This window comes from Drosophila mauritiana, chromosome 2R (assembly GCF_004382145.1).
Source record: "Drosophila mauritiana strain mau12 chromosome 2R, ASM438214v1, whole genome shotgun sequence".
Lineage (NCBI taxonomy): Eukaryota > Metazoa > Arthropoda > Insecta > Diptera > Drosophilidae > Drosophila > Drosophila mauritiana.
In genome coordinates, this window is record NC_046668.1 from 17885065 (window position 1) to 17907025 (window position 21961).

The following is a 21961-nucleotide window of genomic DNA, read 5'->3' on the forward strand; positions in this document are numbered from 1 at the left end:
GATGCAATTTTTCACAAGCCCTTAATCCGTTTGAATTTACGTGCGAATTTTAAAGCGTTTCGCCCCCAAGGAAAACTTGGCCTAGGCACGTTTCAATACACCAAAACTTGGCCATAAGTAAATAATCCTATGCCAATGGCGCCTCGGGCGGTTTGGTTAAGGAAAATGTTTGGGTTTCGGCCCCCTTTTTCCATCGATGCCGCGCCCCCAAGTCAATAACAATTCCGAATAAACCAAGGCCCGGCCAAAAACATAGTTATTCATTTCAAGTGCGGGAGCGCCCGCTGGTTGGGCTTTAATTGAAATTCACCGCCTTGGCTGATTTGCTGCAACACGGGGCGTATGCGTGACGCCAGCCAAGCGAAATTGCCAGCCCCAGCTTCCGTTGTTTTGCCCCCTCCGCACGCCGAAAATCCAGTTTCTTGTGGGGGGCAGTGGGCCAAGAAAAGAAAATCACGCCCCCGGCTGGACGAAGAAGAAGAGGACCAACACTACGACGTAGTCGGAAGCGTGCCTAAAATGTTTAAGCATTTGGGGAATTGTTGCATGCAATTGCTGGAAAATGTTTCACACGCAAGGCGTCGAAAAGGTGGAGCGCTCTGGTGTAGAACTGAGCAGGTGTAAATTTTCACCGCGCACAAATTATTTTAGATTATGTGTGTTCGTCGGGCAGGCGGAAGTTGGAGTTTAGTTTCGTTTTTACGAAGTATTTAGTGTGAGTGTGCGCGCCAACTAACCGCAGTCATTTGCATACAGAAACGTTGCCATGTGGATTACGTATACGACACGTGTGTCGCGATTAAGTGCTTTGTTGGTTCGCAATTAGACAACCTTCGTTGTCCACTAATATAAATACACACGCGCGGCTAGAAATTCAACATTTTGTTGGTTTAGCGCAACTATTTAAGTAAGCCATGCAACAATGCCTTGACAACAAAACGAAATAGATGGGGCACAACAAAGAACGCATTTCTTCCTCCAAAACCACAAAGCAAGCTGCACAGAAATCCATTAAAACCCAGCCTCAATGTGTGGGTGAGAGTGGGTGGGGGGGTCGTACCGAAAGCTAGGTAAATAAAAAAAAGTACGCATGCTGCCACAGTTCTGTGGGCGGTGACGGGTGTTTCACAAAGTATTTATGCTGCAAATTGTTGCATACTTTGTGTGGCATATTGGCACACTTTGTCAGCAGGCAGACTGGGAAAACTGGGGATTGGGAGCAATAGATACAGCCGGTCCAATGCACAGGGTAATGGCTGGCAAACAAACAACATTCTCCACCCGCCCCCGGTTCCCCTTAATTGCAATTTGCTTAAATGTGTGCTACAATATATTTCAGCTGCAGTTCCAGCCCTTTTTCCAACCCACATTATCTGCCCGGCGCGTTCAATGATTTTCAATTTGTTAGAGTCAACTTTAGGAGAGCTCGATGCGGAACTGTACTGCGAAATATGCCAAGAGTCACCCGTTTATCGTGCAGCATGCACAGAGTGCCACGCCCAGTCCAAACGCCCCACAAGCAACCCCTTCGTCCCCCCTCGTCGCAATTTCTACCCTGTTTTTCCGATTCGCTCGCTCGTGTGACATTAATTTTCCCCCAACGCCCCTCGACTTGCGCTCACATCTTGCATAAACATTTCCATAAGCAGCTTCAAAATTGAATTTGTTTTCATAAGCAAAACTATTATGTTGGCAAAGAGTTGGTCCTGTGTGTGACATGATAGCAGAGCAGAAGCGATGAACCCCAGCGGAGAGCTTATAAAAAATAATCGTAATGGAGCAGAGATAGCGGGAAAACGCTACTACTACTACTACTACAACTACATCTACTACTGCCACATGTAAGCTGGCTGATTATGTGACAATGCCCCTGATTGGTTTTTAATGTTCCGAAAAACTTTTGCTCCACTTTTCACCGCTCGCGGCAGCTGGAAAAGCGCAGTGCTTAAGCCTTTAACTGAATATAAAAGTCAGCGGAAATGCCAATGCTTATCAAAAAGAAATCAAATGGCACGGAGACAACGACCCACGGCAATGAGCCAATTTATATGCGATACGCGAACACCATTCCTTCGTGGAAATTAGTCCGATAAGCAAGCCGAAACCCACGAAGTGGTGGGAGCAAAAGGATTGCGTACTTTTTACGACAGCCTTGGAGCGGGAAAATAAATTTGTGCTCAACTCTCGTGCTCGTGAGCTTAATTACGTTTACGGTGGATTTGAATAATATAAACGCATGTAATTGCCATTATTTGCTTATGTACTTTCTCCTCCACTCTTCTAACAAACAGACAAACACAACAGACAACGCGGCCAAATACAACATAATTAGAAGCAGCTGAGCAATGGCATCCTGCTTATATGGATTTATAATATAATTCATAATCACACGAGTGTACGGGCGAGTCGCCATATGTGGGTGTTTGCTTAGCAAATTGGCACCGCTTGGCCTTTGCCTTCGGATTTGGCCAGGATGAGGGGCAGAGGGACGACCTCCTTCGATGGCTTCGCCTAATTATCGCATTGGCAAACATTTGACCACCCCCGATGCCTTAATGGCATGCAAACACATATGCAATCAGTACCCGCACAGCCACGCCCACGCCTTTGCCAGCCAAACGCCCACTTATCGGCTGGAGAGTTCTTGACTACAAGCTCTTGAGTTTTTAGCCCTCCTCTCGAATTACTCAATTCGGTGGACGGACGATGCAGTTTGGTCAAGAGTGCAAAAATAAATGTTGAGTGGGTGACATTTCGAGAGCTCAGGGTTCTCAATGCGATATAAGCCGGCTCGAGAGGAGCACTACAACTTTAGTGGCCACCCTCGTTGCAAAGGCGCTTGTTTGTTGTGGTTGATGTATTGACTTTGTGGCGTGGTGGCATAAAGGCGATAGCCCTCCCACTTTCAATCAAACTCCGTTGCATGCGACATTTTGAAGCGTTTTCCTAGTTAATGGAGCTCCGTGTGTAAATATACTCAGCGCATTTATGCTATTCATATATAATATATGTTCGCCAAACTATCGAAGTCTGAGGAAAAATTCTCTTTGAATTGCGCAGCCACGCTCTTATAACAAACTTAGTTTTCGCTTTGATAAAGTTTTTCCACGCTGCTTTTCCCGGCTTTATCAGACGGGCGAAAAGCGAAAATCGATAATGCCATAAAAATATAACAAACAATAAGGAAAAAAAGAGCGAGGCAACTATGGCAAAGTGCGATTTGCGATGTGCAGCTGGGAGGACAATTTCGATATTGTAATTTGGAAAATTGCACGTTTCTCTAAGCGGAAGATGGATAGGGGCAAAAACTGCAAGTGGCAAACGCATTAGCAAAATGTCCAATTAATTGCTTTAGAAAATTACACCAAAAGTATACGAGCACGGCTGACAAAAAGCTGCTAGCGTTTTTTTATTCCTCCTTTTTTTCTCATTCCACTGGCCAGATGCTAAATTAATTACAAATTATTAAGGGTAGAGCACAAAAAGCAGAGAAAAGAAACAAAAAGTGAGATGTAGCAGCCGTGTCCTGCATAAATTAGGCAGCAAAATGGTGGACTTTTTGGTTCATGAAACTGCAAAGTGTGCGTATTAAAGAAAATCATTAGGCATATTAAGTGGCAATATTCGAGTGGTCCCCTTTGGGAAGCCCAATTTAAATGCAAATATTTAGTAGTAGCAATAATAAGGACCCACAACCTGTCGTCTCACAAACGAATCAATTGCAAAAGTAATCAAAACGGCAAACAATAAAGCCTTCAATAATACCGCAGGACGCTGATGAATGGCCGACATTACGGCATTACGGCATTAAGGATTGCCAACCGAACTGCTGAAGGGAAATTTAAAACTTCGAGCTCTTCCGGATATATTTCTCCATACCATATCGGCCAGTCGTCGTCGTCGCAGTCATCAATCACTGGCTTTTGATTGAAGATAATCGACGCAATATTGCGTGGAGTGGCAAAGTTACCATATCCTCCCTGCCAAGCCACCCACCCCACCTACAATTTTGGCTCAATAGTTTCCTTGCGAAAGGACTGGTCTGTCCATTAGCGCTCGTTAGTGGGGCACAGATGGTGCAGGAGGAACAGGGAAGGGACTGGGTGGTGCTAACGAAAGTTCAGCCAGGCGACGACAGCGACATTGTCCTTGTTCGACACGCCACCTAGCGACAGCTAGCGGCAACATCCAACTCATCGCTAGTTGCGTGCGCCGATGTTGACAACAATTTGATTGATCGTCTCTGATTGATGGATGTGGATGTGCCTGTCCTAAGGCGGCTGCTTCAGCAGCAGCAACAGTAACAGCAGCAGCAGCATCCACAGTACCGGCGACTTTAAAAATCCATTTGCAACTTTTATTGATGCCCAACATAGATTTAATTATGCCCATCGCTCCAGCGGCCACAAACGGTTTTTTCTGAGCTCTCTGGTCTGCCAATTCACTGACCGCAACATGACACAATTTGTCATTTTCAATTTATTGAATTACCATAAAATGCGAGCGACACAATTTATATTTTTCGGACATGCGGGCTGCGGTTGTCGGTTATTGTTGTACATGTTGCTGCTGTTTTTCCAAATGATCTTTCCTGCCTACCAGCGAAATTATTGGATTACCCTATGAATTTATTGTGGGAAGATGTCCGCTTTTTTTCTCACCGCGGGTGGGTGGAGAAACCACAAGATTTACGGCCTGTCATGCGAAGGTTTGTGCGTGGCGTTAAAGGGAAAACAACAGAAAGTTAATTTAATTAATTTTATCTGCCGCAAAACACAATTACTAAGCCAAAGTTTCGAGGAGAACTGCATTAGGCGAAAGCAAATATTGGGCCACAACGAAAGGAAACCAAACAAAAAGGCAACGAAATGCGCTGTCAATCAGCAGAAGTAAGCCACAACAATAAGGCCCAAAAGGCAAATACAATGCCACCCACTTCATGGCAATAATGTCAGCAAATTAAGCCACTACAAATACACACACGGCCAAAAAAAAGGGAGATATGTGTACGATTGTACATTATTTTTGTGCAGAGACAACAGATGCCGACGTTTTTGGCCAGGGTAGAAAGATAAACAAACAAGTCAAGTTTGCCTTCGTTGGCGACAACCCTGGCTGGGGGAAAAATCCCGCGAATATGCGAATTTTTTCGGTGCCATTTTGAATGAGTATGCAAATACTCGGTGGCATATTAACTAAGTGATTGGCGGACGGGACGGATGTGCGTTTAATGAACGCCCACATAAATCTTCGAGTGACTCGGTCGCTGCTAAGCCCATGGAAAACATTCTAAGGGGGAAATCTTCAGAAGGCAACCACCATAAACATGTCAGGCGGAGGCGCACACACACGTCCCATTGGTATTTTTATGTATTTTTAAGTGTTTTTCGGCCGTTTCCCACCTGCACAGAGAAAAAGCGACATCTGCCGCACAAATTGCGATGGTGGTGGTGCGGTGCGAACAGTGGGCGTGGCACCGCTCGTATTGGACAGACTCTCGAAAGCGGAACATTTATAAATAAATATATTAACGAACGACGAGAGCAGGAAAATAAGAAGGCGGAGAGACACCGACCTCTTGCGAATGTAAAGCGCACATTTTATTTTAGCCACTTTGAAATATATTTTTAGCCAGGCTGTGCTTTGCCACCCGCAACCGCCGACGGTTGCTTGCAATTAAAATTAATTTATTTGGCAATTATTGGCCATTGAAAGCATTTATTTTAATTATGGTGCAAATTTGTTTCGCCTTCTTGGTCTTTCGCTGTGTCGTGTCCGGCAATTTCATATTTTTATGACACCATCCCATGGTTTGGGTGGTTGGGTGGGTTTTCTTGGTGGCGATTAAGAAAATGAGCCATAATAATAATTGACTTGCACCTTTCCCATCTTAAAACCAAGCTATCCCTTCAGCAGCTATGAATGAGCATTGCTGCTGCATTGAAAATTATGCAAATGGCCAAAACAATGCCAGAAATTAGAAATTTTCCTTCAGGAAAAATCGGGAAAATCTTAAACGACGCTGGGCGAACAGCAACGTCATCACATTATAGAAATGTTAATGGAGCTCGCTATAAACAGAAGAAAAGCACCGAGAAAATGCAATTGAAAATTCATGCAAGACAAAATATGCAAATTGCATCTTTCGGGCCAGCAGGAAACTGGAAGAAAAACCAAAACGATCCGATCCGAACGGAACAGAAGCGAAATTGATTAATGGCAAAAAATAAATTTCGCATTGAGATGCAAATTCGGCGCTGGCATCTTTTGATCTTTATAATTTCCTGCCCAAATGCATTGTTTTATTTTGTAATTGAACTTTTACCCAAGCCCCTTCTTTCTCTATCAATTGGAAATTAATTTCGCCGTTTACATTTCATCGCGAAATCTATCGCCCCTACCGTAGCTTTTCAACTTTTGGCCCCCGGACGATTGATTGATTGATTCGATCTGCAAATGTTGATGTACGTGTGTATTTGTTTGGGATGTGTTGCGTGTGTGCGTGTGGTTTGTGCGCGTGTGTGTTTGAAATGTGCTCTAGTTTCAAATGTACTTACGGCTCTCAAGCATAACAACATTTTCGGGTATAGAAAACAGCGACTTACCTGAAAAGACAAAAGAAAATAAATTGGTTAATGATTTATGCAATCGTTGAAAATGGCACAAAATATATATGGTATATTTTATAATTCAAACAGTGAGTGAGTAGTACAAGAATTCAATTTGAATAATTCATCTGTGTTAAACAGCGTTTAGCGACAAATGTTGTAAGGGTAGGGAAAGGGATTCATAAGAATTACTTGCTTGGCAACGTCAATGTTTTTCAACATTACGAAAAAAAAGACGAAAGTCATTTGATTAATTTTTGCCAAGTCACAATTTTTTTGCTTAGTCACTATGACTACAACTACAAATGCAATATTTGTATGTTCGTAGGATATTTTTATCAAAGATATTTATTTCTGCAAACATCTGATGACCCACGTTGCTTACCATTGGTTTGATATAAGCCGGTATTGTAGGTGTTGATTGAATGGCGCTTGCGGTAGATGTTAGGATTACCACCGAGCCCGCCCATGGGACCGCCGCCCGGACCCATAATGGCATGGTTCTGCATGTAGTTATAGTTGCTCTTGTTCCCACCAAACTTGCGCGGCTGCGAGACTACAGCGGATTGGAGCAGCTGGCTATGTTGCACGGACTGCATGGACTGCACCGACTGCACAGTCTGCTGCTGCACCGATTGAGGCGGCAACTGCTGCGGCGGCGGTACCTGCCACAAAAAGGCACTGGCATTGGCGTTCAGGTTATTCATGCTGCAGCAACTTGATTTTATTGGGTTTTAAGGCCACAAATCAGAACAACTCGATCGGCAGTGAAAATTTGTAGAAAGATTCTTTAAGGGTTAACACTGGGCAGCCGAAAATCAACTTGTGAACACGAAGCAATGAAGCAATTGTCGGTAACACGATAAAAGTTAACACTGTTTAATGTAACACACAACACAAATTTTATGTTCAGTTTTTTTGTGATTTTTTTTTATATATTTGTGGATTGAGTATTCCTAGGTGTACTTTACGGTAAGACGTCTCACAGACGAATGACTAGAAGTGTCTGGAATTTGACAATTGTTAACTCAAAGGCCTACTACGGCTCTGGATTTTTTAGGGAAGATGTAGGGTTGCTCAAATATATCGATATGTGAGTTTTTCGAAGCTAAATCTATCGCATTGGGCAATACTTCTTTCAGTGCTTTAAATTTAAGTGGCAACACAAAAAATTAAAGTCATCGATACTTTTTATGCTAATTCTCTAAAAAATTTAAAATTGAAAGCCTACGCGCCAAAATTAAATATATTAAAAAGCCGTTAGTTTTTTAAAAGCGAACAGCGTTTTTTTCATATATTTTTGTCTAAAATCTATTACTATTTTTGAAATACGTACATGTGTGCTCATAGAAAATTTAATTATTCAACTAAAAAGGATAGTAGTTTATAAGCTTATCATCGCAAAGCCCGCTGCTTACTGATTAATTACGTTTAGTTTAATTTGCCACCAAAGGCATTAGAAAAGGTTGTTGAAAATTGATGGATTTAATTTGAGGGAACAAAAGAAGCAAATGTGATAAGCAGTTGACGAAATCGAATCAAGTTTTCAAGAAAAGAGCCACATTTGCAGTTTTTAAACAAAAGATACTTTGTCACCGCAGCACAGTTGCCGGGCGAGAAGGAAATATGGCACATGACAAAGCAAATGTGCCGCTGCCAAAAAGCCGTGGCAGCCACGCCCCCATTGCCCTACCGCCCCCTAGCCACACCCATAAGCCCGTAGAATGGCGGAGTCGACTGGCAGAACGACGTGCCACGAGCCACGGAATGCGCCTTTTTTTCTGCGAGTGTGAGTGCGGAACGTGGCCATTGTGGCAAGTGCCAAAAAATGCCACACGAATGAGAAGTCCATTTTCGGAACAGGGGCGGGAGTAGGAAAATTTTTAAGGGGGCTACTACTACTGCTACTACTGCATTTGCTGCAAGCATTTGCACAGCCAAAACAAAGGCGGAAAAACTTTAACCGCAAGAGTTTTTATTTTATTTACTCGTTTCCTTGCCGCCTGAATATCCGCAGCAGGTGAAACTACTTCTTTGGTGCGTAGCCAGAAAAACATCAAAGTTACATTAAGTGGTTGCAACGCTTCTACTAGCCCAAAAAACCCTTTAATTGTATGCGAAAATAAACTGGAAACAATGCGGAACGAAATAAGAAATGAATTCACTTTAAGTGTGGACTAAAATTTGTTGAATACATTTTCAGTTGCATTTATTAACTCTATTTATTCAGGGAATACCAGCATGCCATTAAATCAACATGGTACTCTGAAAACAATATTTGCATATTAGTAATATTTACTCAGCAAAAATTTGTCATTTGCGTGGTGATTTGGAAGTTCCAAAACCAAATAAGTTTTTTTTAGCATCTTATGAGATTTTAAGGTGTTAGGTGCTGATTTCTATTCGGCTCAATTATTGCCACGGTTTGGCCAATTAAAGTCAGTCCATGTGCACTTCAATTGGAGCCACTCCATCAGGGTGGAGGGCTGAAATCCTGTCAGGCAAAATCAGAATCTCAAAATGGCATGCCTAATGAGGACTGAAATGCATTTCATTATGCCGGCGACGACAAATGCATGGCCCCGAACTTCAGAGCGGCACTTTGCTTAGCCTTAGCCTTTCAGCCCCTACTTTAGCCCCTCTTGACCCGCTTTTCACCTTCTGGCCCTGGACGTAGAGAGTGCGTTAATTGCTCTGGCACAGCCAGATGAATGCCATGGACGGGACAGGACAGGAGCTTTCAAAAGGAGCGGAGAGTCCTGCAAGGGCAGAAGCACCAAAAAGGCTTGGAACTAAAGTGTTTTGGGTTCCGGGCACACACATATACCGACCGGCTTACTGAATTATGCAGACCGGCCATAGATCTTATACGAGCCATTAGGCTGTACGAATGAATCTGTAAACCTAAACGTATCTCCTGGCCCAGATCTCAGCCGAGCCACATTTGTGCTGCTCAATCACCGAATTCCTTTCGATTGCCAAAAATAACCCACAACAATGGCACGACCACACAACCAAGGCATTTTTAATGAAGTGTATCTAATATAGAAATTAATTAAACAAAACAGCAAACGACAGCGGAGCAGAGCAGGCGTATTTACATGGCTCGGGTGTGGATTGCAAGACATTTGCCACATGCCAGCGGCCATGGTCAACCCATGGGATCTCAAAAAAAAAAAAAAAAAAAAATTACAAAACAAAAAGGAAGAAAAATTGTGGAAAACCGTGGGACGGAGGGGAGCGGCTGTTCATCATTGCCTTCACAGGTGACAGCACAAGTTCAACGTGTTGAGTGAAAACAGCAACTCAGCTGCTGAATTTCCCGAGTTTCGGGGTTTATTCATTATGCTTATTAGATTTTTGCCTGTCTCTATTGTTAAATTCTGGCACAATCATAGGATGCGATACGCAAACAAGGCAGACGAAATCATTAGAGGCTGCGTTTAAATTTAATTACATTAAAATGTCTTCAACAATTTCGGTTTCGTATCTCTGTTCTATTTCAAATACGCTCGGTTGTCTTTCAAGTATTTCGTAATTGCTAAATTCCAAGTCAGAAGGCAGTTGGACTATGTCCGAAGTTGGCAAAGAGCTTCTAATGTGCATAGGACGAGATTTAAATATAATTTAATACACATATAAATATTCTTTAATATTTGTTACTAAGCAATTAATACATAATTACTTGTATTCAATTTGATTTTTGCGAATTCTTTTCGACATAATATTATTTTTAAGCTATTACAAAATGCGATATACAACAGATATTTCATTTTGGTAATATAATGCAAAGCTGTATTTTATTTTAAAACCAGTTACAAGTTCAACACGAATAACTTTTTATATGACAATCAATTTTAAGAACGCAATCGTTTTGAATTTCCCCAGTGCTCTCCCATCAGTTAAACAATTTCCGCCGGCTGCCACGGTCGTAACAACAAAATTTCACTTTCCTTTTGATATGTGACACTTATGGCCAGGCAGTTTTAAGCCAAAGCTGCAGTTTTACCTCCGCAGATAACGCCAAAAGTGTGTGAAAGTTGGCAAAGAGTTTGTCATGCAATTAGAGCAACATGCGACGACATGGACGAAGACAGCTCTGGGAAACTCGCGCTCCGGCTGGGAATGCGTTTTCCGCTTGCCATGGCTTCCAGCTGGAAAATCAAGTTTTCCCATCTCGCCACTGGTGTGGCGCAGTGTGTAGTGCTTGGCCATGGCCAGGAAATAAAGCTCCAAACCGGCGGCCAAAAGTGGTTTTCACCAATTGAACTCGTTCGTTGTATCTTTGCCGAACTGATGGTTCGCTCCCGTTGCAAAAGCAAATCGAACGGAATCGAACGAAATCGAAATCAAAATCACTTTGGGAATGTGCGTTACCACGGAGCCATTGAACCGAGCTCATCAGGAGCCATTGGCCATTGGCCATTCCCCATCTCCATCGCCATCGCCATCATCATGGTCGTCATAGTGGCAGTTATGTAAGCTGGGAAACCCGTTCAGGGATTCGATGCACTGCGACGTTTATTTGTTTGTTTTCTATTGCAAAATAGCAAATAGCGCAAATAGAAATATGCGTAAGTGGGGATACATTGTTGCGGCGAAAGTTGACCGTTTGATGGCTCTTGGCCATAAACGCTGCTCTCGATGCCATAAAAAACTGGAGCGATAGAGGCGATGGAAGTGGAAGTTGAAATGGAAGGATGTGTTTTGCTGCAAGGGAAGTAAATAACGCGGTGAAACGAAATTGGTGAAATGGGAAATGGTATATTGCAGACACAAGTGGAGCTTGAAAAAAAGATGGAAATTCAATTTGCCGAGCACTCCGTGGCCGCAAAACCAGGAAATTCAAAACAAGATCTTCCGTTCTGCGCAACAAAGCAAACAAAAACAGTGAAAAAATTCAATCAAATTTAAATACCGCACTGTATCTGAACTAATTTGCAAATAAATGTACGTGCTTAATCTAATAAGCAGCGAACATTAATCCGTGCATAAATATTCTGGCCGTCATCCATCTGTCACTTCAAATTAATGGATTAATTGCTGAGCACAGGCTAAAATGTGAAATATATTCACCAAATATATATACCAGTGGGATGTTACAGATTTCAGCGCTTAATGAAAATGAAAAAAAAAACAAGATCGCAGTGTCAAATTCTCATGGGGAAAAAACAAATAATAATCGCTATGTCAAAAAAGTATTTTCTACGTATATATTTTACACATTGTAGAACTGGAACCTTCTTCCCTTTATTTAATAACATTATTTTTCTTCCTGTGTATTTGGATTGGATTGTTGCATAGATCACATCGTTTTAAGTGCCCGAATATTTTTCAAGCGTCTAAAGCAAACAAATACGCGAATAAACAAGCGGACATTCTGATGAAGAGACCAGTGGGGGCGGTCCCCCTTCGCCTCTTGCATAATTCGGAAAATTTATTTTCCCACACCGAATGGAAATCGGAATTGAACAATTTCATTGAAAACAGGCGCACGCAGAAACTATCAACAACTGAGCGTCATATATAAAAGCTCGGGGAAATTGTAAACACTGCAGACGGCTAAAGGAAAATAGCAATTTTTCCGCACTCCATGGGGCTCAGTGGAAATTTGATTTTGGCGTCTCATTTATGAGGTAAATCCGAACCAATTTGAACGCAGTGCAGAATCACACAGAATCTGTTTTCATTAATCGCTTCCCATTCGCATTGCATTTCTCGCGTGCCTCTGTTCTATTTGTTTGCCATTGGCGGCGTTGTTGATAAATACCCATTTTGACCAAGCAAGGTCAATGCCGGCGGCACAGATATTAGCTAATAAGATATATAAAAATTCTGAAAATTCAAGTGAAGAGCGGTATACTTTCTTACATAACCCTTTGTGCAGCAGAAACGCATGATACATGATTTGAAGCATTCTAATTAAGATTTTCCGGTCAATTACGAATACATTTGGCTTGTAACTTTTCGGTTTATTCATTTGTAACACAATCTTTTATGAGTGTAGAATAAACTTTGAAAGAATGGTAGGATCATTGAAAATTTTGACCACATTTTAATCCCTCTTCCCAACAGAATCATCTGCTCGTCTTAACCTTTATTCTGCTTTTTGCCGCTGCCTTGGGATCTGAAGGTGAATTGACCGAAATGTGTCAACCACAATTAAACAGGAGAGACCTATTCGACATAGCCGTGTTGGCCGCCATAAAGGTTCTCATCCGTCAGGTTGAAAGCTTCAACGAGGATCGGCCGATCTCTTCAAACCTGATGGTTCACATTACGACTATAGTTTCTAAGTACATCCTGACCGGTAAGAGCGTAAAGTTCATCCTTCGGCTGCTCTATGTGGGATGCCGCCTGAACAAACCGCTGGCAGAAGATAATAAAACACAAGCTGCAGTCCGCACAGCATTCTTATGCTTGTGGGAGTTGGGCAAAGAAAAGTGCTATACATACAAGGAAAAGGAGGAAGGAGACATCTCTGTGGAGTGGCGATGAACTGAATTTATCCGTGATTCTTTGAAAATTACTTGAATCAATTCAAATTATTAATAAATTTATATTGGTTTTAGATTTTAGGTAATCGTTTTGTGCAATTAACAACCAAACATTTTTAAAAAAGAACCCAGCTCGTTTCGCTGGTGCACTCAGCAAATGAAAATGTGCAATGTGGTGGCTGGATTGTTTTCCTCGAAACCAAATGGGAACCACAAGCTGCGGGTCGAAAACAACAGAGGACAAGTTCTGCGTTTATTAAAATCGGCAGCACATGGAATTGGAATGGAGAAATGTGCAGAGAGCAAGGGGGTGATGAAAGAGGTTCTTCTCTGGAGCATTGGAGCCGTGTCACAAAAATATTTCATAAGCTTGCCACCAACGGCGCAATTAAATGTCAAAGAGCAGCGCTGCCATTTTGTTATTTGATTGCCCAGAGGCTGTCGAAGCCAGAGCAATAAATTGTGGCAGCCTGCTGGGAGTGTTGCACAGCATCACCTGGTGCCACATTGCACTTTGCCTAAGCAAACTACCAAATAGTACACGAGATACGCAGAAAAAGATATACAGGAGTGCTCAAGTTCTCAGTAAATACAACGCACTTGCAAAAACTGCTATGTGAACCACTCGGCGTATACGCAATCACTACAGATAGGACGAAATTACGCATACGCCTCGTAGGCTGGGTAATTATCGCCTTTGTTTACCCAGAAAAGTTGCTATGGAGAAAAAGTGGAGAAACCCAGCCTAGTGGCAGCATATAAATCAACCATGCGCCATGTTGTACCTGGCCAGGCATTGATTTATATGCTCGTCCAGATATTTTTCGCTCAACTTTTAAGTAACTTTTATTATGACAAACACTTTGGCATCTGACGCCTTGCTTTACTCCTGATTTTCTCCAAATATCGAAGCTCATCCTGGCTCTGTTCCTTAGCACTTGGCAGCACATCGAAGTGTTTGATAAATGGTCGCCCATTAGGCGAGCACTTAATGGTGCATATCGTGTGATATATTGGCAGGCAACAGTGTGCCTGGCAGGCAACCGAAGTCCGCTAAGAAATGGGTCAATTAATGACCAACCGACTGTGCCTAACATCCCTCTGCTCAATTTCATTTCGCTGACAAAACGAAATTCCCATAGGCTAAGCCATTGTAAATTCCGTAACAATAAACGCACTCGCTCAAAATCTCATTATGTTAAGTAAAAAGAAATGTGTGTGTGTGTGCCTTGGCAAAACAAAGAACAAAAATTATTACCACTTTTGCTGGGTTTGCAGCAAATTGAATTGATTTTAATCTCCATCTTGCTATCTTGGTACGCACACAGGACGACTCCCCTGTTTCAATAAAATTTGCATTTGAAATCGCTTTTCAAAAAACTTGCGCACAGGAGCTCTGCTGTTTCCTCTGTGAATTAAATTCGGGCCCAATAAAAAAGTTGAAAGAGAGCGAAGCGAGGAGCAAAAAAAATTTGCAAACACTCGGCCAACTTTTATGCGTGTGCCGGATACGATAAGGGCCACAAGACGATGCCAAAACAGATACAGAAATGGTAACAAGTAAGGAAGGGAACGGAAGGCGGTCTGTGTCTACCCACAATCTTTCCGCTCGCAAATAAACTTAAAAGACATATGAAAATCAGTTTTTGAATATTGGCGAAGAGCAAACAGGCAGACTGTTGCTGCCTGTGCGTACATACATATATGTGTCTGCGTATTCCCACTCGCTACGCTCTCGTCGTCCTGGCAGAGCACTTCGTCCTGGCACACGGCCAGCAAAAATGTGGGAGAAACCCCCGGGCATGGCATTAGGGTAAATGTATGCGCAAGTATGTTCCAGCTCCACGACGGGTGGGTTCGGTCAGCTGGCTTAGCGAAAACACAACTGAAAAATCTGGAAAAAAAACACCTAACAATGGAGCAGCATAATTTTATTTAAATTAGTTTTCTTTCGCACAATTTCACTTTCCTTCGCTCATCATCGTTGAATAAATATTTAAAGACCATAAATGGAATATTTAATGCCCCATCAGATCCCGTTGAGTGTAATTCCTCGACTACTCAAGCTCTTTAAGCCAACGAAGTGCTGCAACAATTAAAACAAACTGTACGGGCGACATGTGTTGTCCTTTTTGGCGACCCGGGGCCAAAGCTTATGAAATTAATCAAACAATGTGAACGGGAGGATGGGGGGAGCTTAGGACTCATGTGGCAACAGGACATGCATAAATCAGAGCCAGTTTTCCCTGGGAAATAGTGTGTCTCTCTGTGTGTGTGTTGTGAATGAAACAACGTCCCCAGAGATTTTGTCGTGAGCTGGCCAAAAAGTCAAAAGCTCGCTCGAGGGTTGAGCTCTGAGTTTTGCTTTCTGCGTTCAGCGTTCCGCACAATTCCCATTCATCAGAGCCTCTTAGTTCAGAGTTGGCCCATATAATAACACTCTAATTTGCATGTGCAGCTGCAGATGCTGCCGCAGCAGCAGGATGATCAAATGAAAAATTTCAACGCATGTCACATGTGGAACACGCCTTCCTGCCCAGCAAATGGAGCTTGGCAAATATTATATTTTAACGAAATTTCATTTAAAACTGAATTTATTCAGGCCCACAGTCGGTGGTTACTAGTGGTGCTGCCGCCCAAGGTTGCCCTCCATTAGGAGCACATTTTCCATTACATGGCTGGCAAAGTTTAATTGAATAAGTTTCCTTTGCTTTTTTGTTTCTTTTTGCGTTTTTAGCCAGCTTGTCAGATGTTAGCCATGAGAGGTAGTTGGTTATATCCTATCCCCACAATCCCCTCCACCAAATGCTGCAATTAACTTGAGTAGTGCATAATTCAGACGACCGACCTCCTAAGATGTTTTTCTCGAGTCAGTTGCCATTTCCATTGCCCTCCTCATCAGTTTTCCCTACCAGCGATTGCTACAAGTTGCAGGCATTTTGCTAATTCAATTTCCCGGCCATCAGCGACGTTTGCCATTCGCATTCGCAATTCGCGGTTCGCATTCATTGTGTTCGGGGGATACGTTGCCTTGTCTTTTGTTACAGTTACAATTTCCCAACGTCAACAGTTAACAGCCGTTTGCATACATACGTAGATATTGTGCAACTGCGGCAATAGCAGCAACAGCAAAGTGGCCGCAGGGCCTGCGAGCGCTTTTCCGACTTTTCCGACCACTAAAATTGTCGCTGGCTGCGCTAAAATTAAATGCTTAGTTGGACGACAACCGCCGATGACAGTTGCACAATGTCCCAGTCAGTCTTTTGTTTCCATGCATGTAATCTGTCCCAGTGTGTCACCACTGTGTGCCACCACTGTAACTGAACTGAGTGGCTGGAGATGCGATGCCGCCAATTTGCGTTGCATGCAACTTTGAGCACTGACAACAACAACCACAACGGCGGGCTAAAGGGCCCAAGGTCCAAGGCACTCGAGACTCTTGACATGTGATATTGGAACCCTCAACCCCTCGCTAAAGATTTTCTCCTCAGTGCACCCCAATGAGCTGGCAATATTTTCATGGTAGTGGACTCTGAGTAATTACTCATACGCAGTGTTGCACGAGACTTTTACAATTGGTTTGGAAAATAGTAGCTTCTCAGATTAATAAATGTCAGATTTTATATTATGTTATAAAGGATTCTTTAATATTTATCTTACTCAAAAGTAATATGTGCTCATTCATCCAATTTAAATTTATGTTTAATTCAGAATTCGGTCTTAGCAATAGTGCCTATTAATTAGGAAATCATCCTAGCAACGAAGCTTACCAAGAAACCATCAAAAGCGATTGCCTGCCCGTACTAACGTGGCTTATAAGTAGTTGTCTGCATTACTGAGTACCCCCCTTTTAGCCAATATTCAATATTCAATCTGCCAACTGCTTTCTGGCCTCTTTGATTCCGTCCGCTTATCCGGCTGAACAATGAATGCGCCTCTTATTGTCCTGCTCTCCAGCGCAATCGACATTTTGAGGAGGCATCACCGAAAGCTACACTCAATTACGCACAATGACGATGACGAGATGCCAACGATGATGGCCAAATTGCTGGCAATATTTTCCCACCAGTGCTGGGTCTGCTGCGGCTGGGCTGACAACAGTTAAACAATCGGAAAACGACAGGCTCTCCCCTTTCCCAAAATGGCCAATGGCTTGTCAGATTCAGATTTGGATCGGGCGGGAGGTGAAGAGCGGCTGCAAGTGCCAAAATTCGCCAATTATCGATGCTCAGAGTGCAGTAGCAGCACCATCAACAAAGGCCACTCGCACTCGATGGGACAGAATGGCCGAACGACAGAAGCCAGAAAATAATAAAGCAAAATTATTATCTGGCCAGAAATGTTTCAATAACAACAGACAGTTGGGGCCCCCAGAAAAGACATTGTGACAGGGCGCTCAGCTCTCCGACAACAATGGCAGCCCAGAGATGGCCAAGATAACTGAGGAGATTGGCAGGGGGGATTGGGCTAAATGTTTGGCTTCCTCAATTTGCGGCAGACTGTTGCCAATATTTCGCAATAAACGACACCCCCCACTGAAACACACACAAAAAAATAGGTACACGAGATGATGTGTTGATGGCAGATACGATTCGAGTGCTCCGGCGCAGCATAACAATTGAAAAACACTCGACAACTGAAATCGAGCTCAAGTAAGTAACTTTCCGTCACAATTCCGACTGCAGCAGATGCTGCCCATCTAGCCAACTACCCATCTTGGCTGTAATGGCTTCTCTTCACCTATTTTTTCTCGCCTCCCCAGTTGCTCAGTTTTTTCGCTGATAACTTTCAAATGCAATGCCGCAGGCTGTTATGGCATGGCAATAATGCAAAACACAAGACTGCCGTGGAGACGGCAAATTCTGACGTTCAATTTCTCATAAAAGTTTCCCCATGGCAGCTGAAGCAACACCAATGAACAAGAGGCACCAGTATCAGCAGAATCCTGGAGGTAGGACAAGCTGACGCGGGAGCAAAATATATGACACACAATTCAAACTTGGGAATTGCATTGCATGTTGCTGAATTTTTGATAAAAAGCTCGAATTGCGGAAGGAATTGATGATGCTATCAGCTGAAAGATGCTCCAGCTTCTTAAGAGACAAAAATTACAACGAACTTGCATTCTACATTAAAATCGTAGACATAGAAATCGACTTAAATATTTATAGTCACTTTAATTGTGAAGTTTTCTAACTAATATCATTTTTGTAACAAATGATTTTGGTATAAATGAAAGTTATATTACCTAGTTTCCAAATAGATATGTTTTTTTTTCATCTGTAAGCCCATCTACAAAGTGTAGTCAGAAGAGTACTTGCATTAAAATTAAAAACACTTCCTGCCGCACCGGAAACGGCAGCAAAGTGAGCCGCAATGGCGGACCAAGCTGCTGTAGTCACGCTCCCATTTACAGTTGTTCCAGCCAAGCGCTCGAGGCAACGCACAACTTCCGGCCGGGTTGTTGGCCATTTTGTTTTTACAGGCGCACTTTCGTGGCTGTCGAATGGTTTTGCGGCCCAGTGGAGTGGCGTCTTATCCTTTGGGGACCGACGGCTTTCACGCATTTCACTGGCCACCCAGGGGAAAAGCTCAGACTGGCAATATACAGACTGCCTGTGGGAATTTGCTGGGCTTAGAGGTGTGAACGATTGCCGAGAATGATCAGTGATTCATGTCCCCACGCACATGACAAAGGCCACGCCGAGACCTTAAATATGTTAATCGTAATGAATTGCAATTGAAATTGCACTGGGATGAGCCAGAAAGCCCTGGAATCATTTCTCTTGCTTAGCATACTTTTCGGGGCTTCGGGGGATTATGGCCTTATGGCATGCTAATTAACAAAACTGGCTTTCTGAAAGTTTGCTGTTAATGCATAACTGCAGACTTGGCTTCCTCAGTGCGCTTTAACATTAAGAGAAGACAACACAAAAAATTTTAATTTTTATTTTAATTAACCTCACTGCCACATGACGGCCAGCAAACCGCAGAGGAAAATTATGCAAAGGAAAAGAGCAGACGTAAAAATTAAATAAATATAAGAAAAAAGAGCGGTGGGGAATAAGTGGAATGTGACGAGCACATCAGATTAAAAAGTAAACTTTTTAATAAAAATCACTTTAGCATTTCATTTGCTTTCTGAAAACGAAGAACCCCCGAAAAAAAAACTTTGCGGCAAAATTAAAAATACCTATTTATGCAGCAGCAAGAACCACAAAAGTGCCAGCATAAAATATAAATAAAATAATGAAAAGAAAAGGGATATTGTTGTTCCATAGTAAATAATGAAAAGCGCTCATTGCGGTTAAAAGCCAAAAAAAAAAAAAAAAGAATTCGAAATGGAGAAAAGGCCAAAGAGCCGCGAATGCATTCGAGAAAGATAATACATAGAAATTTATTTGTATAATGTAAGGGGCAGCAGAGTGAAAACAAAGGGGGCTACAAATTTGCATTTTAGCAGCGGTTCGGGTTGGAAACTTAACGAAAATTGTTCGAGGAAAATAAAAACTTTTCTCACTGCCTAAACAAAGCCAAAAAAGTTGCCTTTAAGATTTTTTTTGGGGGGTGAGCAAAGATTGCTTCCGTTACTTTCCTGTTCTGTGTATTTTATTACTCCTGTTGTGCCAGGCAAATCGGCACTAAAGGTAAGTCCGACTAAGTGAAAGAAACGGATTCACTGCAAATTAAACACGAAATTGAATTCTGCTCATCATAATTTCCCCAAGGATGCTTATTAGGCAGCCAAAGAAGAATGCCGGCTACTCCGGCAGAGTCCCCAAAGAATTCACTGCACATCTCGCTCGTCCGCCTTTGAATGTCGGAATTTTCTTACTCGGGGTTGTCATAAGTGCAACTGAGACTGGGGGTTCCGTGTTATTTTCTGATTAGGCCAGGGAAAGAGGGCTCCACACACCCATACATAACCCAAAGGGAAATTGACAAAGGAAAAACAACGGACGGAAAAGTGATCAGCTATGCATAAACTCATCTGGCATGTTGGCGGAAATGAAGAGGTGAGTTCTGCTGATTCGGAATATAAGGGAAACACATACATAAATATATTCATTGGCAGCACAACTCGATTGCGCTTTCATGAAAATTGGCACATTCAATTATTTAATTGATTCAGAAAAATCCTAGAAAATATACTCTCACTTCAGAGCCAAACTAGTTGAATCAACTGCTGCTCTACAGTTTGTAAATTAACTCAGCAAAGTAGAAATCATCTAATAGGAAAAGACAACAAATGGTCCAATCATGGAAAAATATTTGCCAACACGAAGCATATTTAGCTGAGCTCTTTAACCACATCTATTTAGCCCCGAGCATGCCAAAATCCACGAGCAAACATGCAACCAAGCGAGAAGAAATGTGAGGGGTCAAAAGCAAACAGAAGTAGAGTGGAGAATCAAATAAAAATAAAAAATAAAAACCGAGCACAACAAACTCCGAATGAATCCATTACACTTTGAACTCTTCCCTGCCTCTGCGCGCCCTTTCAAATCAATTGAATTTCGACTTTTCAGCTGGAAGCAAACTAAAACTTTATCCCAACACACAAATGAAAAAATAAAAAAAAAGAAAACAGGGACGAGGTGGCATGAGTATACAATGCCAAATGCCGTGGCCATGGCCAATTATCAAACAAATAGCAAGGATAAGAAAATTTGCTTGCAAAACTTTCCCAGCTTTTGGGGTGGTGGTAAATCGGGGATTTGGAATGGTCTGGGGGTCAGAGGCTACCGTTTACAATCGAAAATCAACGAAATAACTCCCGAGGAATACAACAAAGAGGAGCAGAACACGGAGAGCAGTGGCCAAAAGTTTTCCCAACTCCCCACAGTATTTGATATAAAGAAACTTCGCATGGGGGCTGGCATGGACCAAAGCATAAGCACTTACAGATAGCAATGGTGAATCTAGATGGAGATGGAGGACCAAACCCCAAGCCTCTAATTGAAACCTAGGCAACGACGAGAACTTAAACTTTTGCGTAAAATGCAATTAAAAGCAGCAGCCAAGCATCAGTTTGAGACGGATTTTTACTTAATCTTCTGCATCAGTTTGTCTGTCCCCAAATCCCAGGGCCCAAGGCCCACAGCCCGAAAAACCCATCCCCCTTCCACAAAACATCCATACAGGGCGGAGAACTTCCTCCAGCAATTGTTGTTTGCCAAGGAAACTTTGAGGGCAGGCCTAACCTAATGCAAAAAGGCAGGCCAATTCGAAATGTTATTTACGCACAACAAATTAGAACATCCACAGGGAGGCTGGCTGGGTGTAGATTCTGTCTGGCAAAAATTATAAACGAGCCGGCATATCCTTAGGGCAGGTTACATAAGTTTTGATAACCAAGCAGCAGCAGGAGGCTGAGTTCTGCGGCAGAGGTTTTTAGTTTATAGTTTGCGGCCTTTAGATAATGCAAAAGTTGTAACTAGGTGCGGCCCCAAGGCGTCGAGTTTCCTCTCCTTTAGCTAAGGAAAGTTTCCCAACGATCGATAAGCAACAAAGTAAATATGCCAGCAAATTAAGCCAACGACTCTTATTCGGAGGCTAAAGAATTGCCTTAATTAAGGGATTAGTTTCGCTTCAAGTTTTTTTTTTTTGCTTTTTGGAAATCCTTTTCCCCTTGATTTGCGGCCAGGCCATATTTATCATTTTATTGCCAAGCGGAAAGCAACTCTTCGACCCAATTCTCTTGGCTTTCGGTGGAAATTTCACACTTCGTTGCTCGCAATTGAAATAGAAACGTCGGGCAATGCTCGAAAATGCTATAAAAAATCAATTAATTTTGCACTTTGCACGCACACACAGAGAACGCTAGAAGCGGAATCGATTTGTGGGAGAAGTGGA

General features: G+C 42.5%; 2 protein-coding genes across 29 annotated transcripts in view; one reads left to right on the plus strand and one right to left on the minus strand.

Moving 5' to 3' along the window:
- LOC117138084 (heterogeneous nuclear ribonucleoprotein L) overlaps positions 1–21961 on the minus strand; it is a 94146-nt gene that overhangs the window by 11722 nt on the left and 60463 nt on the right. For 12 of the 27 annotated variants that reach the window (XM_033299933.1, XM_033299910.1, XM_033299917.1 and 9 more), the window contains one exon: positions 6558–6605. The exons of 11 other annotated variants lie outside the window; for them this stretch is intronic. In XM_033299933.1, the coding sequence (XP_033155824.1) occupies positions 6558–6605 (48 nt within the window). Of the gene's footprint in view, positions 1–6557; positions 6606–6993; positions 7597–21961 lie in introns of those variants that run through there. 4 more of the 27 variants (XM_033299930.1, XM_033299934.1, XM_033299932.1 and 1 more) reach the window with 4 other exon arrangements.
- On the plus strand, positions 11841–13186 carry LOC117138086. Of its 2 annotated transcripts, none has more exons than XM_033299937.1 (2): positions 11841–12244; positions 12684–13186. In XM_033299937.1, exon 2 carries the CDS (start codon positions 12756–12758, stop codon positions 13104–13106), a length of 351 nt encoding a protein of 116 aa, XP_033155828.1. In that variant the 5' UTR covers positions 11841–12244; positions 12684–12755; the 3' UTR covers positions 13107–13186. The 2 variants fall into 2 exon arrangements, with proteins under 2 accessions (XP_033155828.1, XP_033155827.1); XM_033299936.1 differs by lacking the exon at positions 11841–12244 and adding an exon at positions 12563–12634.